Source organism: Zeus faber, assembly GCF_960531495.2.
Source record: "Zeus faber genome assembly, chromosome: 2".
In the NCBI taxonomy this organism is placed as follows: domain Eukaryota; kingdom Metazoa; phylum Chordata; class Actinopteri; order Zeiformes; family Zeidae; genus Zeus; species Zeus faber.
The window spans coordinates 50,772,082-50,785,056 of record NC_137189.1 but is presented as its reverse complement, the minus strand read 5'-3'; the positions used below and the strand labels follow the sequence as shown (position 1 = coordinate 50,785,056).

At 43.1% G+C, this 12,975-nt stretch overlaps 1 protein-coding gene across 1 annotated transcript in view; it reads left to right on the top strand.

The window, feature by feature from the left end:
* tnfrsf21 (tumor necrosis factor receptor superfamily, member 21) overlaps positions 1-5,393 on the top strand; it is a gene marked incomplete at its 5' end in the record, with an annotated part of 30,082 nt that extends 24,689 nt beyond the window's left edge. Inside the window, 2 exons of the mRNA XM_080023967.1 lie at positions 3,449-3,783; positions 5,081-5,393. Coding sequence (XP_079880093.1) covers positions 3,449-3,678 — 230 coding nt within the window. The 3' untranslated portion in view covers positions 3,679-3,783; positions 5,081-5,393. The remainder of the gene's footprint in view (positions 1-3,448; positions 3,784-5,080) is intronic.
* Between the last annotated feature and the right edge of the window lie 7,582 nt (positions 5,394-12,975).

Below are 12,975 nucleotides of genomic sequence, written 5' to 3'. Positions count from 1 at the left end.
CTCGGAACAACGTCCTGCAGAACACGTACCGGCAACTCGCTAATAACAACGAACATTTCCAAGACTCATAAAAGCTTTACACTTCACAGCACTTCACTGATGTCATTTAAACCGTAGAACAGGACGTTTCGAGGCCTTTGTTAACCACGGAGTTGGTTTTATGGACGTGATGGAAACCCAGTGGCCAATAAAATACCTGGGGCGTTTTATGGTTGAACGTTTGGCGTTAAAATACTCACTTCACTGCAGTTTTAGGATCACAAACTGGAAGACGCTGCGTTCTAAACTCCATCGGTGTGTATTGGTTGCTCAAGTCGGGGGAAAAAGGTGTGTGTTGACAAACGTTGTGTGTTTACAAAAGGTGTGTGTTGACAAACGTTGTGTGTTTACAAAAGGTGTGTGTTGACATGCAGTGGAGATTCGCGATATATGACCGATGGCCAATAAATATTTCCTCCAAGACATGATCATGACTGTTCCCTGTTATCAAAATAAGATCTGAAGACACATTTAATATTGTTGTATAATATATTTACATTTACATTTACATTTAGTCATTTAGCAGACGCTTTTATCCAAAGCGACTTACAATTCATGTAATTCATAATTCATGTAATATTGTCAGGACAGCGGCCCCACGGGCGTGCATGCCTCACTACACCGAGCCTCCTCTGTCAAAGAAGATTCTCTTTGTTCTATTCTCCTGTAAACGAAGCGCAGGGCATTAATAACTACGTTTAATTGAACTGTCTTCAATTCTTCAATTGATCCCCTTATTAACATTGCTGCACTTCCTGTGACTAACCTGGACCCCGTGCATTGCTGCCGGCAGCTATATTTAAGGGTCCGGCACAAAGGTTTTTGTTCTGATTTTTATTATTCTTCTCGCCGTTCTACGGCTGAAAGTGCCTGAAGCTCAGAAACTGTGAAGCCCAGGGACACGGGACAAATGAATTGTATTGGGGGCAGTCCAGACATGCTGTGGTCCAAGTTCGATTCACAACAGACCATATCTCTAGGAGGAATTAGTAAAACAACGCAACGAGAGCGAAAGGAACCAGAAGTTGTGTATATGTGCAGGGTACAGCTCTGAAGGGGCTTTCACGTAGGACGCGGTGTGCGGTGCACTCCAAACTCCATTGGTGGCTATTGGTTGCTCCGCACAGGATCTGCACCGAGAAACCAATACACACCAATGGCGATGGCTATAAACCAAATGAACGAGATGAGATTTACAGTAAGACGCTTTATGATGTCATCATGTTATTTAGTATAAAGGACACATTCTGATCGAGAATGTCCAGTTGCACCGTGTCCATTGTGCGGCGTGGGCTCAGTCACTCTGTAGTGTTTAGACGTTACCAAACTATGGATTTACGTGTATATTTTTATAACTTCTTACCTGGTAGATGTCAATAGATCTGTCAGATTGATATTAAATAAAATTTGTGGTCCACATTACTTTGCCGGATTAATGAAAAATACAATTTAAAGTTCATTCAAAACCACTGAAATGTGCGACTGAGTGATGTGTTCAAGATCCAGCGGGGCGTCGGAAAAATAGAAGCCGTGCAATGATATTTTCGCACAAAAATACCACAACGTTTTTCTTATTTCATGAGAACGTAACTTACTGAAAATGTAATCCAAGTGAAAAACTCAATTAATATTTAAAGTGGACATTTCCATTAATACACTGAACACTGAATGGGAGGTTGGGATTTTGATATCAACGTCCTCATTCATCTCTTCAAGTCCGTTGTAGCTTCTAAGTAGCGCCACCAGACGGCGCCACTCACGAGCGTTGGCATTAGAATGTAGGCGGAGTGACTCGAGGCACGTGGAACCAGGTGGCAAGGTGGTTAGGGTTAGGTTATTCAGAAATAACTGACCGTTGGTTTCTGCTGTTGACCAATCGAAACGAGTGTTCCACAGCTGCTGTAATCATTTGTAATCACTTAATCACTTTTATAGTTGTTGGTTATAAATGGTTATTAACGCTTTACTCAAAAGAAAGAGCGATCACGCCTCGGAACAGGGTCCTGCAGAACACGTACGAGCAACTCGCTAATGACAACGTACAAGACTCATAAAAGCTTTACACTTCACAGCACTTCACTGATGTCATTTAAACCGTAGAACAGGACGCTACGAGCCGTTTGTTAACCACGGAGTTTTCTACCTTTTGTGAGGGAACGTTTGGCGTTAAAATACTCACTTCACTGCAGGTTTTGGGATCACAAACTGGAATGAAAGAGTTCAATGAAAGCCTTTTCTGGAATTGAAACCAAAATAATTCACCAGCGAGGATGGAGCCCGAACGCAGGCCGGAGGTCGGGTCTGAAAACAAACTCTGGGAATCTCCACCTTTTGCACCTTCTGTCCAACTCCAGTTTTTTTAAGGGATTTCAGAGACACTTAATTATTCGTCATTTCTCAGCGCTCGCATACATCGAAACAAAACGTCCAGCTCCAGCTCTTTTGCCAGTGCCTTGCTCACGGGCAGTATGAGGACTTAGGAGTATTATTAGGAGTATTAATCCCTAACATACACATCTTTTGATCTTTCCAATCCCATGATAAATTTATCCTAAATTTTTTCAATAATTGGGAGTGAACCTGAGTGACTGGCTGCTGGTTAGTGGATGGTACTTTAACATTTAGGACATGATCCAATGTCCTTTCATGAGCTGTCTCATTATGTGTGTGTGTGTGTGTGTGTGTGTGTGTGTGTGTGTGTGTGTGTGTGTGTGTGTGTGTGTGTGTGTGTGTGTGTGTGTGTGTGTGTGTGTGTGTGTGTGTGGGTGTGTGTGTGTGTGGGTGTTGAGCGCCCCCATGTGGCCACATGGAGAACTGCTCTTAGTTTTGTACCTTCCTTTGTTAATCCGCCCACCCTGAACATACATCTAAAGACATTTATGTTAGGGGTTAATACTGGTGTCGGTGCCCCTGAGCAAGGCAATGGCAAAAGAGTTGGAGTTGGTCCCGGGGCGTGGCACTGCAGCTGCCCACTGCTCCTCGGTAGAGAACGGGTCAAATGCAGAGGACACATGTTGTTGTAGCTTGTTTGTACAATGACAATACAGAGATATTCTTTTTGTTTTAGTGATCAATAAGTTGACAGTGATGATTGGACAAGAATACCAAAGCCTTTGAGCCCGCACAGGACTCCATCGCGAGTTAGGCTTCAACACGCTGGCCTTTGATTATCAGTATTTCTGTGGACCGGACAGGTTGCTCCGGCAGGTTCCGCCGGTGTTCATTCCATCTGTGAAGGAGAGATGAATTCAGACCTGGCAACCAGGTGAATTCCCTTAACTTCCCTGTCGGACAGAAAATCTGCAGGATTTTGGGTCCGAGGACCGCAGTGGAGTCCTGGTAGTGGTGTCCTGGTCAGTGACTAAATAAGTTACTATCTGTCTCCCACCTGTCTCACCCCCACCCCCAGAGAGGAAAGACACGGTGCTGCGGCAGGTGCGCCTGGACCCGTGCGACCTGCAGCCGATCTTTGACGACATGCTGCACATCCTGAACCCCGACGAGCTGCACGTCATCGAGGAGATCCCGGCGGCGGAGGACAAGCTGGACCGGCTGTTCGAGATCGCCGGCGTGAAGAGCCAGGAGGCGAGCCAGACCCTGCTGGACTCGGTCTACAGCCACCTCCCAGACCTGCTCTAGTCCGGGGGCCTCGGGGGCCACACCCGCTGGAGTCTGAGAGTCTGGAGGACGCCGGCGAGCGGCGACTCGGACGTTGAATGGATCTGAGCGGCAGGGGAGCCGCAGGTGGATCTCTTTTATTTTTTTTTTTGTTTAACTCGTTTGATTCCTGCGTGGAGCTGGGTGGGCGGGGTCGGGTTCTCAACCCGTTTCTTTTTCTGGCAGTTGGAGCCGTGTCATCGTAGCAGAGCTTTTAGTCCTCAGTCGACGCATTATTCACTTTTCTCCCCCCGTTCCAAATAACACTCTGTGTGGGAGCCCCAGCCCCAACACAAGCCTACACGACCCGTGTGGGTGCGGTGGTTTCACACCGCTCATCCTCCTTCTGTCGGCTTGTTTCTGGGGTACGATCCACAGTTTATTTTTTTATTTGCCGATTCCTCGTCCTGGGAAGCCTCCGTCGCCAGACTCCGTTGCCTTAAAGCTGCACAGGGTCCCGTGAACTTAACCACGCTGAAGACTTTGACGCCGTTTGTTGCCGCCAACAAAACGTCGGCCGATCGCTCCGACGGCGGAGCCTATCGCCGCTCGGCCTCCGGATCGATGCTGAAGTTTCGTGCCTAAACCTCCACCAGTCTCGTTTCATCACCCCCCCCCCCCCAAGCCTCTCCTTCTCTTTCCCGCCGCGACTTGTCCAGGACACGCCCATGCAGTGCTCCCACACCCTGATCTGCTCTAGAACCACACCCACATATTCTAGTATCAGAATAAGGGGCTTGGCTTTGAGGTGATTGTTCTCTCAATAAGGGTTCAGCCCCCCCCCCCCCCTCCAGCCTGAAGGGGGGGCATTGACATTCCGCTGCCCCGCCCTGTGGCCTGTTTGCCCCCACCCCCTGCGACCAAAGCCCCATTGGATCCAAAACTGGAAGTTAAATTACCACTGGACTCCCAGCTCACTACACTACATGTAGCAGTGCTACTGCAGCCGCTAGGGGCTGCACCCTGTTGCCGTGGAGATGTAGCGTCAACAAAGCGATGACAACGTCTGCGTTGGAGTCAGACGCCACGAGGGTTTAGTTGCTATTACAATAGAAAGAAATGAACCCAAACGACCATACGTGGGTGTGTGTGAGTGAGTGTGTGTGTGAGTGTGTATGTGTGTTTGAAGCTAATATGTAATAATAACGATGCACTAATCTTTTCTTTTTTACGGGGAAAATTAGAAAAATGTATTATCATTTTTATTATTATTATTATTATTATTATTATTATTATTATTATTATTATTATTATTATTATTACATCTCGCTCTCCCGACTTCTCTGTCTTTTTTTTAACATGTCATTCATTATGTTTTAAGGGGATTTTATTTTATTTTTTGCATTGACATTGAATTACGTCATTATTTGTCGTGTTTTCTCAGCTTCTCAGTTTCTCTGGGTCTCCTGGTGGTTTTTTGGGGCATTCACGCGACGTGTCCCGCAAGATGCCACAGAACGACCTTGTGCTTCAGGATGTAAGATGCATCCACAGTCATTCTACTTGAAATCTCTGCTTGCGGTACTTGATTCCAACCAGGAAGAAAACAGCCTTCTCCTTCTTCTCCTTCTTCTTCTTCTTCTCCTTCTTCTCCTTCTTCTCCTTCTTCTTCTCCTTCTTCTTCTTCTTCTCCTTCTTCTCCTTCTTCTTCTTCTTCTCCTTCTTCTCCTTCTTCTTCTTCTCCTTCTTCTCCTTCTTCTTCTCCTTCTTCTCCTTCTTCTTCTTCTCCTTCTTCTCCTTCTTCTTCTTCTTCTCCTTCTTCTTCTTCTCCTTCTTCTTCTTCTTCTCCTTCTTCTCCTTCTTCTTCTTCTTCTTCTTCTTCTCCTTCTTCTCCTTCTTCTTCTTCTTCTTCTTCTTCTCCTTCTTCTCCTTCTTCTCCTTCTTCTTCTCCTTCTTCTCCTTCTTCTTCTTCTTCTTCTTCTTCTTCTCCTTCTTCTTCTTCTTCTTCTTTTTCTTCTCCTTCTTCTTCTCCTTCTTCTCCTTCTTCTTCTTCTTCTTCTTCTTCTTCTCCTTCTTCTTCTCCTTCTTCTCCTTCTTCTTCTTCTTCTTCTTCTTCTCCTTCTCCTTTCGGTTTCTTCCACATTCTGTGTTCTTAATAGAAAATTTTAAAAAATAAAGAAAAACAACAATAAAAATGAAAACACACAGAGCTCCACCAAAAACTCTCAACTCTGCTGTGAAGCGTCGGTGCCGGACGGACGTCTCTGGTGCTGGACTCCAACCAGGACACAAAGTATTTTGAAATGAGCAGAGGGCGGGACCTGTGTGTGTGTGTGTGTGTGTGTGTGTGTGTGTGTGTGTGTGTTTGTGTGTGTGTTCGTGTGTGTGTGTGTGTGTGTGTTCGTGTGTGTGTGTGTGTGTGTGTGTTTGTGTGTTTGTGTGTGTGTGTGTTTGTGTGTGTGTGTGTGTGTGTGTGTGTTTGTGTGTGTGTGTGTGTATGTGTGTGCGTGTGTGTGTGTTTGTGTGTGTGTGTGTGTGTGTGTGTTTGTGTGTGTGTGTGTGTATGTGTGTGCGTGTGTGTGTGCGTGTGTGTTTGTGTGTGTGTGTGTGTGTTTGTGTGTGTGTGTGCGTGTGTGTGTGTGTGTGTGTGTGTGTGTGTGTGTGTGTGTGTGTTTGTGTGTGTTCGTGTGTGTGTGTTCGTGTGTGTGTGTTTGTGTGTGTGTGTGCGTGTGTGTGTGTGTGTGTGTGTGTGTGTGTGTGTGTTCGTGTGTGTGTGTGTGTGTGTGTGTGCGTGTGTGTGTGTGTGTGTGTGTGTGGAGACAGGGTGTGAGGGCGTGCGGTGAGAGGCCAGGTTTCACATGTGTAACCAGTATGTTTATGTAACCTCTTAAAATCAAGCAATTAAAGCAGATTTTTTTTGTCATAATGTCAGGTTGTTCATGGAGTTTGTTCTTTGTTTTATTTCTGCTTCGTTAATATTTCATGTTCCTTGAGGGGAAATTCTCTGTTTGGCCACTAGGAAGCGGAATTAACAAAATGTCACCTGCACTTTGGCAATGATAATAACACACCACCAATCTGCAAATCATCTGTTAAACATATCGAATTGATCTTTTTAATACTGCTTAGAACTAACAAGGCAGATTAACACAGATCAGCAGTTCATTGACTGTAATGAAGTCAAGCTTTATTGATAAAACACACCAAGTGCTTCACAAACAGACACATGCAAATACAGTGGTCGATCAATTTAATCAGCGTTAAAATGTTCAAACACAAAAACACTTTATAAAAATAAGAAAATAGATAGATAGATAGTTGGAATGTTGTTCAATTTTAAACAGAATTGTTAGCTGCCGTTAATTGTTGCTGTTGGGGTTTTTTTTTAACCACAAATGGAGATAAGAAACACCTTCGAATCCAAGATATATATGATTACCACCATTATAGGCTAAATAATTATCTCATGTAATTATGAATGAGGAACAATAACCTCACGTCCCGCAATCAAATATATTTTAACGATTTCGATAATAAAACAAATATTTCACTGCAGCGATGAACCGGTTTACGCTGCTTCATCCAACTCAGAAATCTTTATTCCACTTCCCAGTCCAGATTAGATCCAAGTTAGACGTGTTCTCAAATAAAAAACAATTTCAAGGTGCAATGTGTAGAGTTTACAGAACAGACTTGGCAGAAATGGAAGATAATATTCGCAAGTCTGTTTTAATTAGTGTATATGACGTATATAATGCCGTGTTGGCCTTTCCTTCGAATGAGACGTTTTTTATCTACATTGGGAGCGGGTAAACACCAAAAACACTGGCCCTCGAGTGGGGTGAGTTTCACGGAGACCGCCATCTTGCACCGCCATCTTGCACCGCCATGTGGAGGGGTGTTCAGTTTGTTGCAATCTCCACCCTCACCGCAAGATGCCACTGCATTCTACACACTGCACCTTTAAAGGAAACTTTTTTCAGCACTAACGGTGTGTGCCGCCATGTCGACCTGCCGTCAGGGCTGTTTTCTCCCGAAACTCGGCCCCATGATTCCCGCTGGAGTTCCCACCTCAATGGCCGTTCATTTGCACTTTTCAAAGTAGGAGGTCAGAGTTTTTTCCGAGTTCTCTTTTCGATGGAAAGCAGCATAATGGAGCTTAAACAGCGTTAGCGGAATGAGATTTTGTCAATATTTTCCAGTTTTTTTCGTTGGTGTCTCCCTCTTCTCTGTCTGCACAACATGGCGGTTGGTGATTTCCATAGAAAACACCTCAGTTCAGTGTCAACCAAAAGCTGTTTAATATCACAACAGAAGCACACTGGACCAAAGGTAAGTTTACACAGAAGTGACTTTACACCATATATACTGTATATGCTATAAATATATATATATATATATATATATATATATACTGTATATAGTTTTTTTTATAAGTTGTTGTCTTCGTCTCGTTCGGTGAAAAACTGCCGCAGAAAATCTTGCAGCCGTCTTGTGTGAAACCTCCGCCCTTCTTTTTCCTCCTCCCTTTCCCCATTTTTGCTCATGTCGTAGATTTTAGCTATTTTTCTACGCAAGTGAATGGAAGCAATCCTCCAAAATTGCAACCGGAGTCCATAGCAACCCATAGCAACCATCCAACTTCACGTTCCTGTTTCCTTATGGTAGTTAATAACTGATTAAGTTGTTGATTAAAATATTTGAATGTCAAGATGATCCTTTAGTATTAGATGTCTTAGGTGTGGAAAAGTGTTGTTGTGTATATCTTGTGTGATAAAGTTGTATTTAATTGAATTGTCATTTAATTGTTGTTTTTGGGATTTTTTTTAAAAGCCATCTTTATTGATTGAAAAGGCGGTACAGCTGATAAAGTTAAATTCTTTAAATATTTAATCTATGATAATGATGTATGCTCTGTAGACTTTATAGGCCTTTATATACAGTATACAGCATAAATGAGTATACCCCCTCTGAACATAAAGATATATTTCTATTTCTAAATGGTCATTACAATTCATGGAAATATGACAAATTTAAATTGATTAAAGATAAACCTAAAAACAACATAGAACGACACGTCATCAATAACTGTAAAATAAGTAAATTAGGCAACGTATCTTTAATCAAGGGTTGCAAAAACGAGTACTCCCTTGATTAAGTTCCACAAATATGTAATATCCTAGTACTTTGAATGTCCTCCATGACTTTGAAGTACTGCACCGGGCGGAGGGTATTGAAGTTCACCCCGTGTTGTCACGTCCGTCCTGTTCCTGGAGGACGAGCCACTGCAGAGCCTCTATGTTTGCTGCTCAACTCGTCTGTTCAGGATTCCCCGGAAGAATGTTGAGGCTTTTGTGTCAGGTGGAAAAAGTGACGAGCGGGGTGTGCGGAGGGGGGGGGGGCACATCTTCTCTTCCATGACGTACATCTGCCAATTCATGACGCTGCCCATGAAGTAGGATTTCCCACCTTTAGCCTTCATCCCCATGAGGGGAATTGTTATATTACAACGACTTCACCACCGCTGTACTTCCCTGTGGGGACCGTGCCCTCACTGTCCTCTTCACCCTTGTTGCAGGACACCATCAGATCAGCCTTGGTTTCGTCAGAGCAGAGTATGGATTCGCACAAAGCCTTTACCTTGGTCAATATGGACCTTGGCAAAGGCTTTGCCGGCTTTGTTGTGCTTTGGCTTCTGCGTGCAGGACAACCACGTGTTCCACCTCTCTGCGGGGTGCGTCTTTTTGTGTGAGATCAAACGGTCCATCCGGTTTAGCTTTCCACGGCTTTCGGCAGCTCTGAGGCGCTTTGCTTTGAGATTCTCCAGCACTTTTCCACTTCATCGCCGGGTGAAAGCTCACGGCGACCCCTGAATGTTTCGGGGAGCTTGACACGAGTCCAAAAGGTCTGGATTGAACATCTTTGGACCATGACAAATAGCTGACTTTTGCACATGCCTGGATTGGAGCATGTTTTATTTCTTCCATTTAATTTGCTTTCGCCCCGTCTTTCATGGAGAATGGGCGGGGCTCATGGCCACAGGATGACAACAGAGCTGCAGCTCGCAAACCACTTTGCCTGTTTGGTAACGCAGCAGTTGAGCAAATCATGTGGAAGAATTCGATTCAGATCCTCCCTTCAGCGTTTGCTTTTGACCGACTTTGAATGATGCATCTCTAGAGGTGATTCGTGATCCAGACGGTCGGTGTGCAACAAGGACAGTTACGGGCTCAGATGATGAAAAACCTTGGTAGTGACAAAGACATCTATCGCTGTGCTCTAGCTGTGAAGCTGTCTGGTGTATATAAGGCCGAGCTGCAGCACCGGCAGCTAATTGCGGCCATACCGCGCTGCATACTGAAGACGCTTAGCAGGGTCGGGCCTGGTTGGTCCTGGAATCCCAGGTGTTGCGGTAAACCTTGTAGGACGCACTGATGCTACGTCGACGGAGACGGGGAGCGACAGCACTGCCTTCATACAAGTCTTTGATTCGATGAAATATCTTGCTGCACAACGACTTACACTAAGTCCTACTGGACAAGGTGTGTCACTCAAAGAATTGATTAATACTTTATAATTCATTCATTTAAAGGGAATTAAAACAAACCATCTCTAAATCAATTAATTACAATCATTTTATATTGACCATGAACTCAAACATTTAATTAATTAAATTGACAGTTAAATAAGTCCATTAATGTTTTTAACACTCTGTTAAGAAGAGCTTTAAGTAACCCCTTAGGTTTTTTCTCTTTCTTATTCATTCACTTATTGCTTTTAATTTGTGTCAGAGTCAGAGTCAGAGTCAGATTTAGAGTCAGAGTTAGAGTCAGAGTCAGAGTCAGAGTGTGCCAGGACATGCAGAGAACTAACACCAGCGCTCAGCCACCACCTGCCAGCAGCTGCAAATGTACATGTAGATAGAAACCATAGTAACGTGAAGTATTAAAACCACCTTTGAAGGAATGTTTATGTGTATGTACAGTATGCGTCTTCTTCTTTGGTGTAAAGATCTGTAAAGCCAACCAAACCATAACAATGTATTCCAAAAATGAAAATTTATCAAATCTGTACTTTAATTTGGACATTTGGCAGCCCCTAAAAACTGCTTTAGCCAATCAGGGCTGGATTAAAAGTGTTTTGAATTTATTTTTCTTTTATTTATTTGTTCTCTTTCCAGAAATGACCTTTTTAATTATAATTATCCCTGTACCTGTGTTCAAAGTTGAGTGTTTAGATGTGATTAACAAAGATATTAAAAAAAGCAGAACAAAGAACAGGACATTTCACATCAATATAAAACGTATGAAGATGGTTTATGTGAAACAACAAGAAATAATTCTTTACTCAAAGATGAATGTAGTTTCTTGATGAATTTGATGTGTTGATGAAGAAGGAGAGACCACTGACACTGACTTGAGTAAAATAATAGATTTATTACAAAAGAACAGCATCAGACCAGACTTGCCATGGACGTCTAGGAGAGAACCGAGCCGGATAGATTCTCTGTCGAATGAAACTCAGGCAGTAGCTTTTATGCTTGACCAGAGACGACGTTGACCATCTGATTCCCCTACATAGGTCACCGTTCACATTTTCACCTCCCTTATCACCGGGACCCCTGACAATGGACTCTGTCTTTCTCTCTTGAGACCCCTGGCACCGTCTGTTAATAATTATTATTTTATACAATGGGTACTGTCTTTGGACGCCACACATTCCAAGACACCTCATACACAAAGTCTCGACAAAGAGAAGAGTCATTGAACTTACGACGTTAATTGGCTTAATAGGAATCACCTACTAACAAACTGACTGATTATATTAACCCTTCTGAACATGCTTAGTCGTAGCAATACAATAAATTTGTGGAGTGTGAGAGCAAAAAACCCATCTGGCAGCTTCCTGTCTTAGTTCTTTCAACAAACAATCAACACAGGAAAATTCTCTCAGGGTCCCTCTGCCCCAGGCAACCACCTATTGCACTCCAAATCAATTAACCGCAAAGAAGAAGGGTTTAGAAAACTGTACAGGATGTTACATATCAATGCATACATTCAGAACCTCAGAAATAAATTTTGTCCAAAGTCTGGCTGGTCCACCCATCGGACCCTCCAGTGAACCTGTCCCTGCCTATCATCAATGTCCCTCAAAACCCCGCAAAAAATAAAACACCTGAGGTTCCAATATATCCATTTCACCCTGTTACAGAAAACTTCAAAGAAACAATACTAAATCAAAGTAATATGTCTTGCTAAAAATATCTACTTTAGAATACAGACTTTTCATCAATAATACAGGTTACATTGTAATATACAAACTCCAATATTATAAAAAGCTGAATAACACAGATGTATGTATTGAACTGTTGCTTTTTAACACCATCAATCTTCAATGCTATTTCACGTGACACTCCTCATTTTCATCCTCCATTTTTAAATGTCCATGTTTAAGTGTTCAAGTCCATTAGGCAGTGAGGATCTCAAGACATAGATAACCTCATACTGGTCCTGAAAGAAAAATTCACCAGCCAGTATCTTGCACACACATCAAATACAGTATAATAATTTTGCTTTTGCGTTACGCTTTAACATTATTCCAATATATGATTATCATTTTCCTTTTCCCCCCTTTGTCCATGCATTTTCTCAGTCAAAAATAGTTTTGAGTCTATGACAGAATCAGATATTCAGAATGAATATTTCTCTACTAGTATTAGCTCCTCACTACACACCATTAATGCCAATTCAGACCTGACAGATTTTAACAATGCGATTTTTCAGCACACCATTCAATTTTTCACGAACACCTTGGCCTTGCGGATGATTAACAGCTGCTAGACGTTGTTTAATTCCCAATTTTTGCAGAATTAATTTTATTGTTTTATCCACAAACTCTTTCCCATTATCTGAAGATATGCGATCTGGAAGTCCCCACCTGCTTATGACCTCACGACACAAGAACTTGGCAACTGATTGAGCATCTTTACGCTTGGTTGGACATGCCTCAGTCCCCTGTGAAAATCTATCCACGTTGACAAACATGTATCTTTTACCTCCTACTGGTCTTATCATGTCAACAAAATCCACAACCATGGGACTCACGCATGGGACCTGTCGGAGTTGGAATGGGACCGGGTGGACTCATCACACCCCTCCAAACATTGTTTTTAAGAACGATTGTACATCTGCCTATGACATAATTAATTTGCTCAAGCAAGTATGGTGCTCAAAAACCATGCTCTTTCGTGATTATTGTTCTTACCTCCCTCCTTGCAACATGGGCTAACCCATGTGCTTCCTGAATCATCAGACCTAATAGGTCAGGGGTGCTACCATC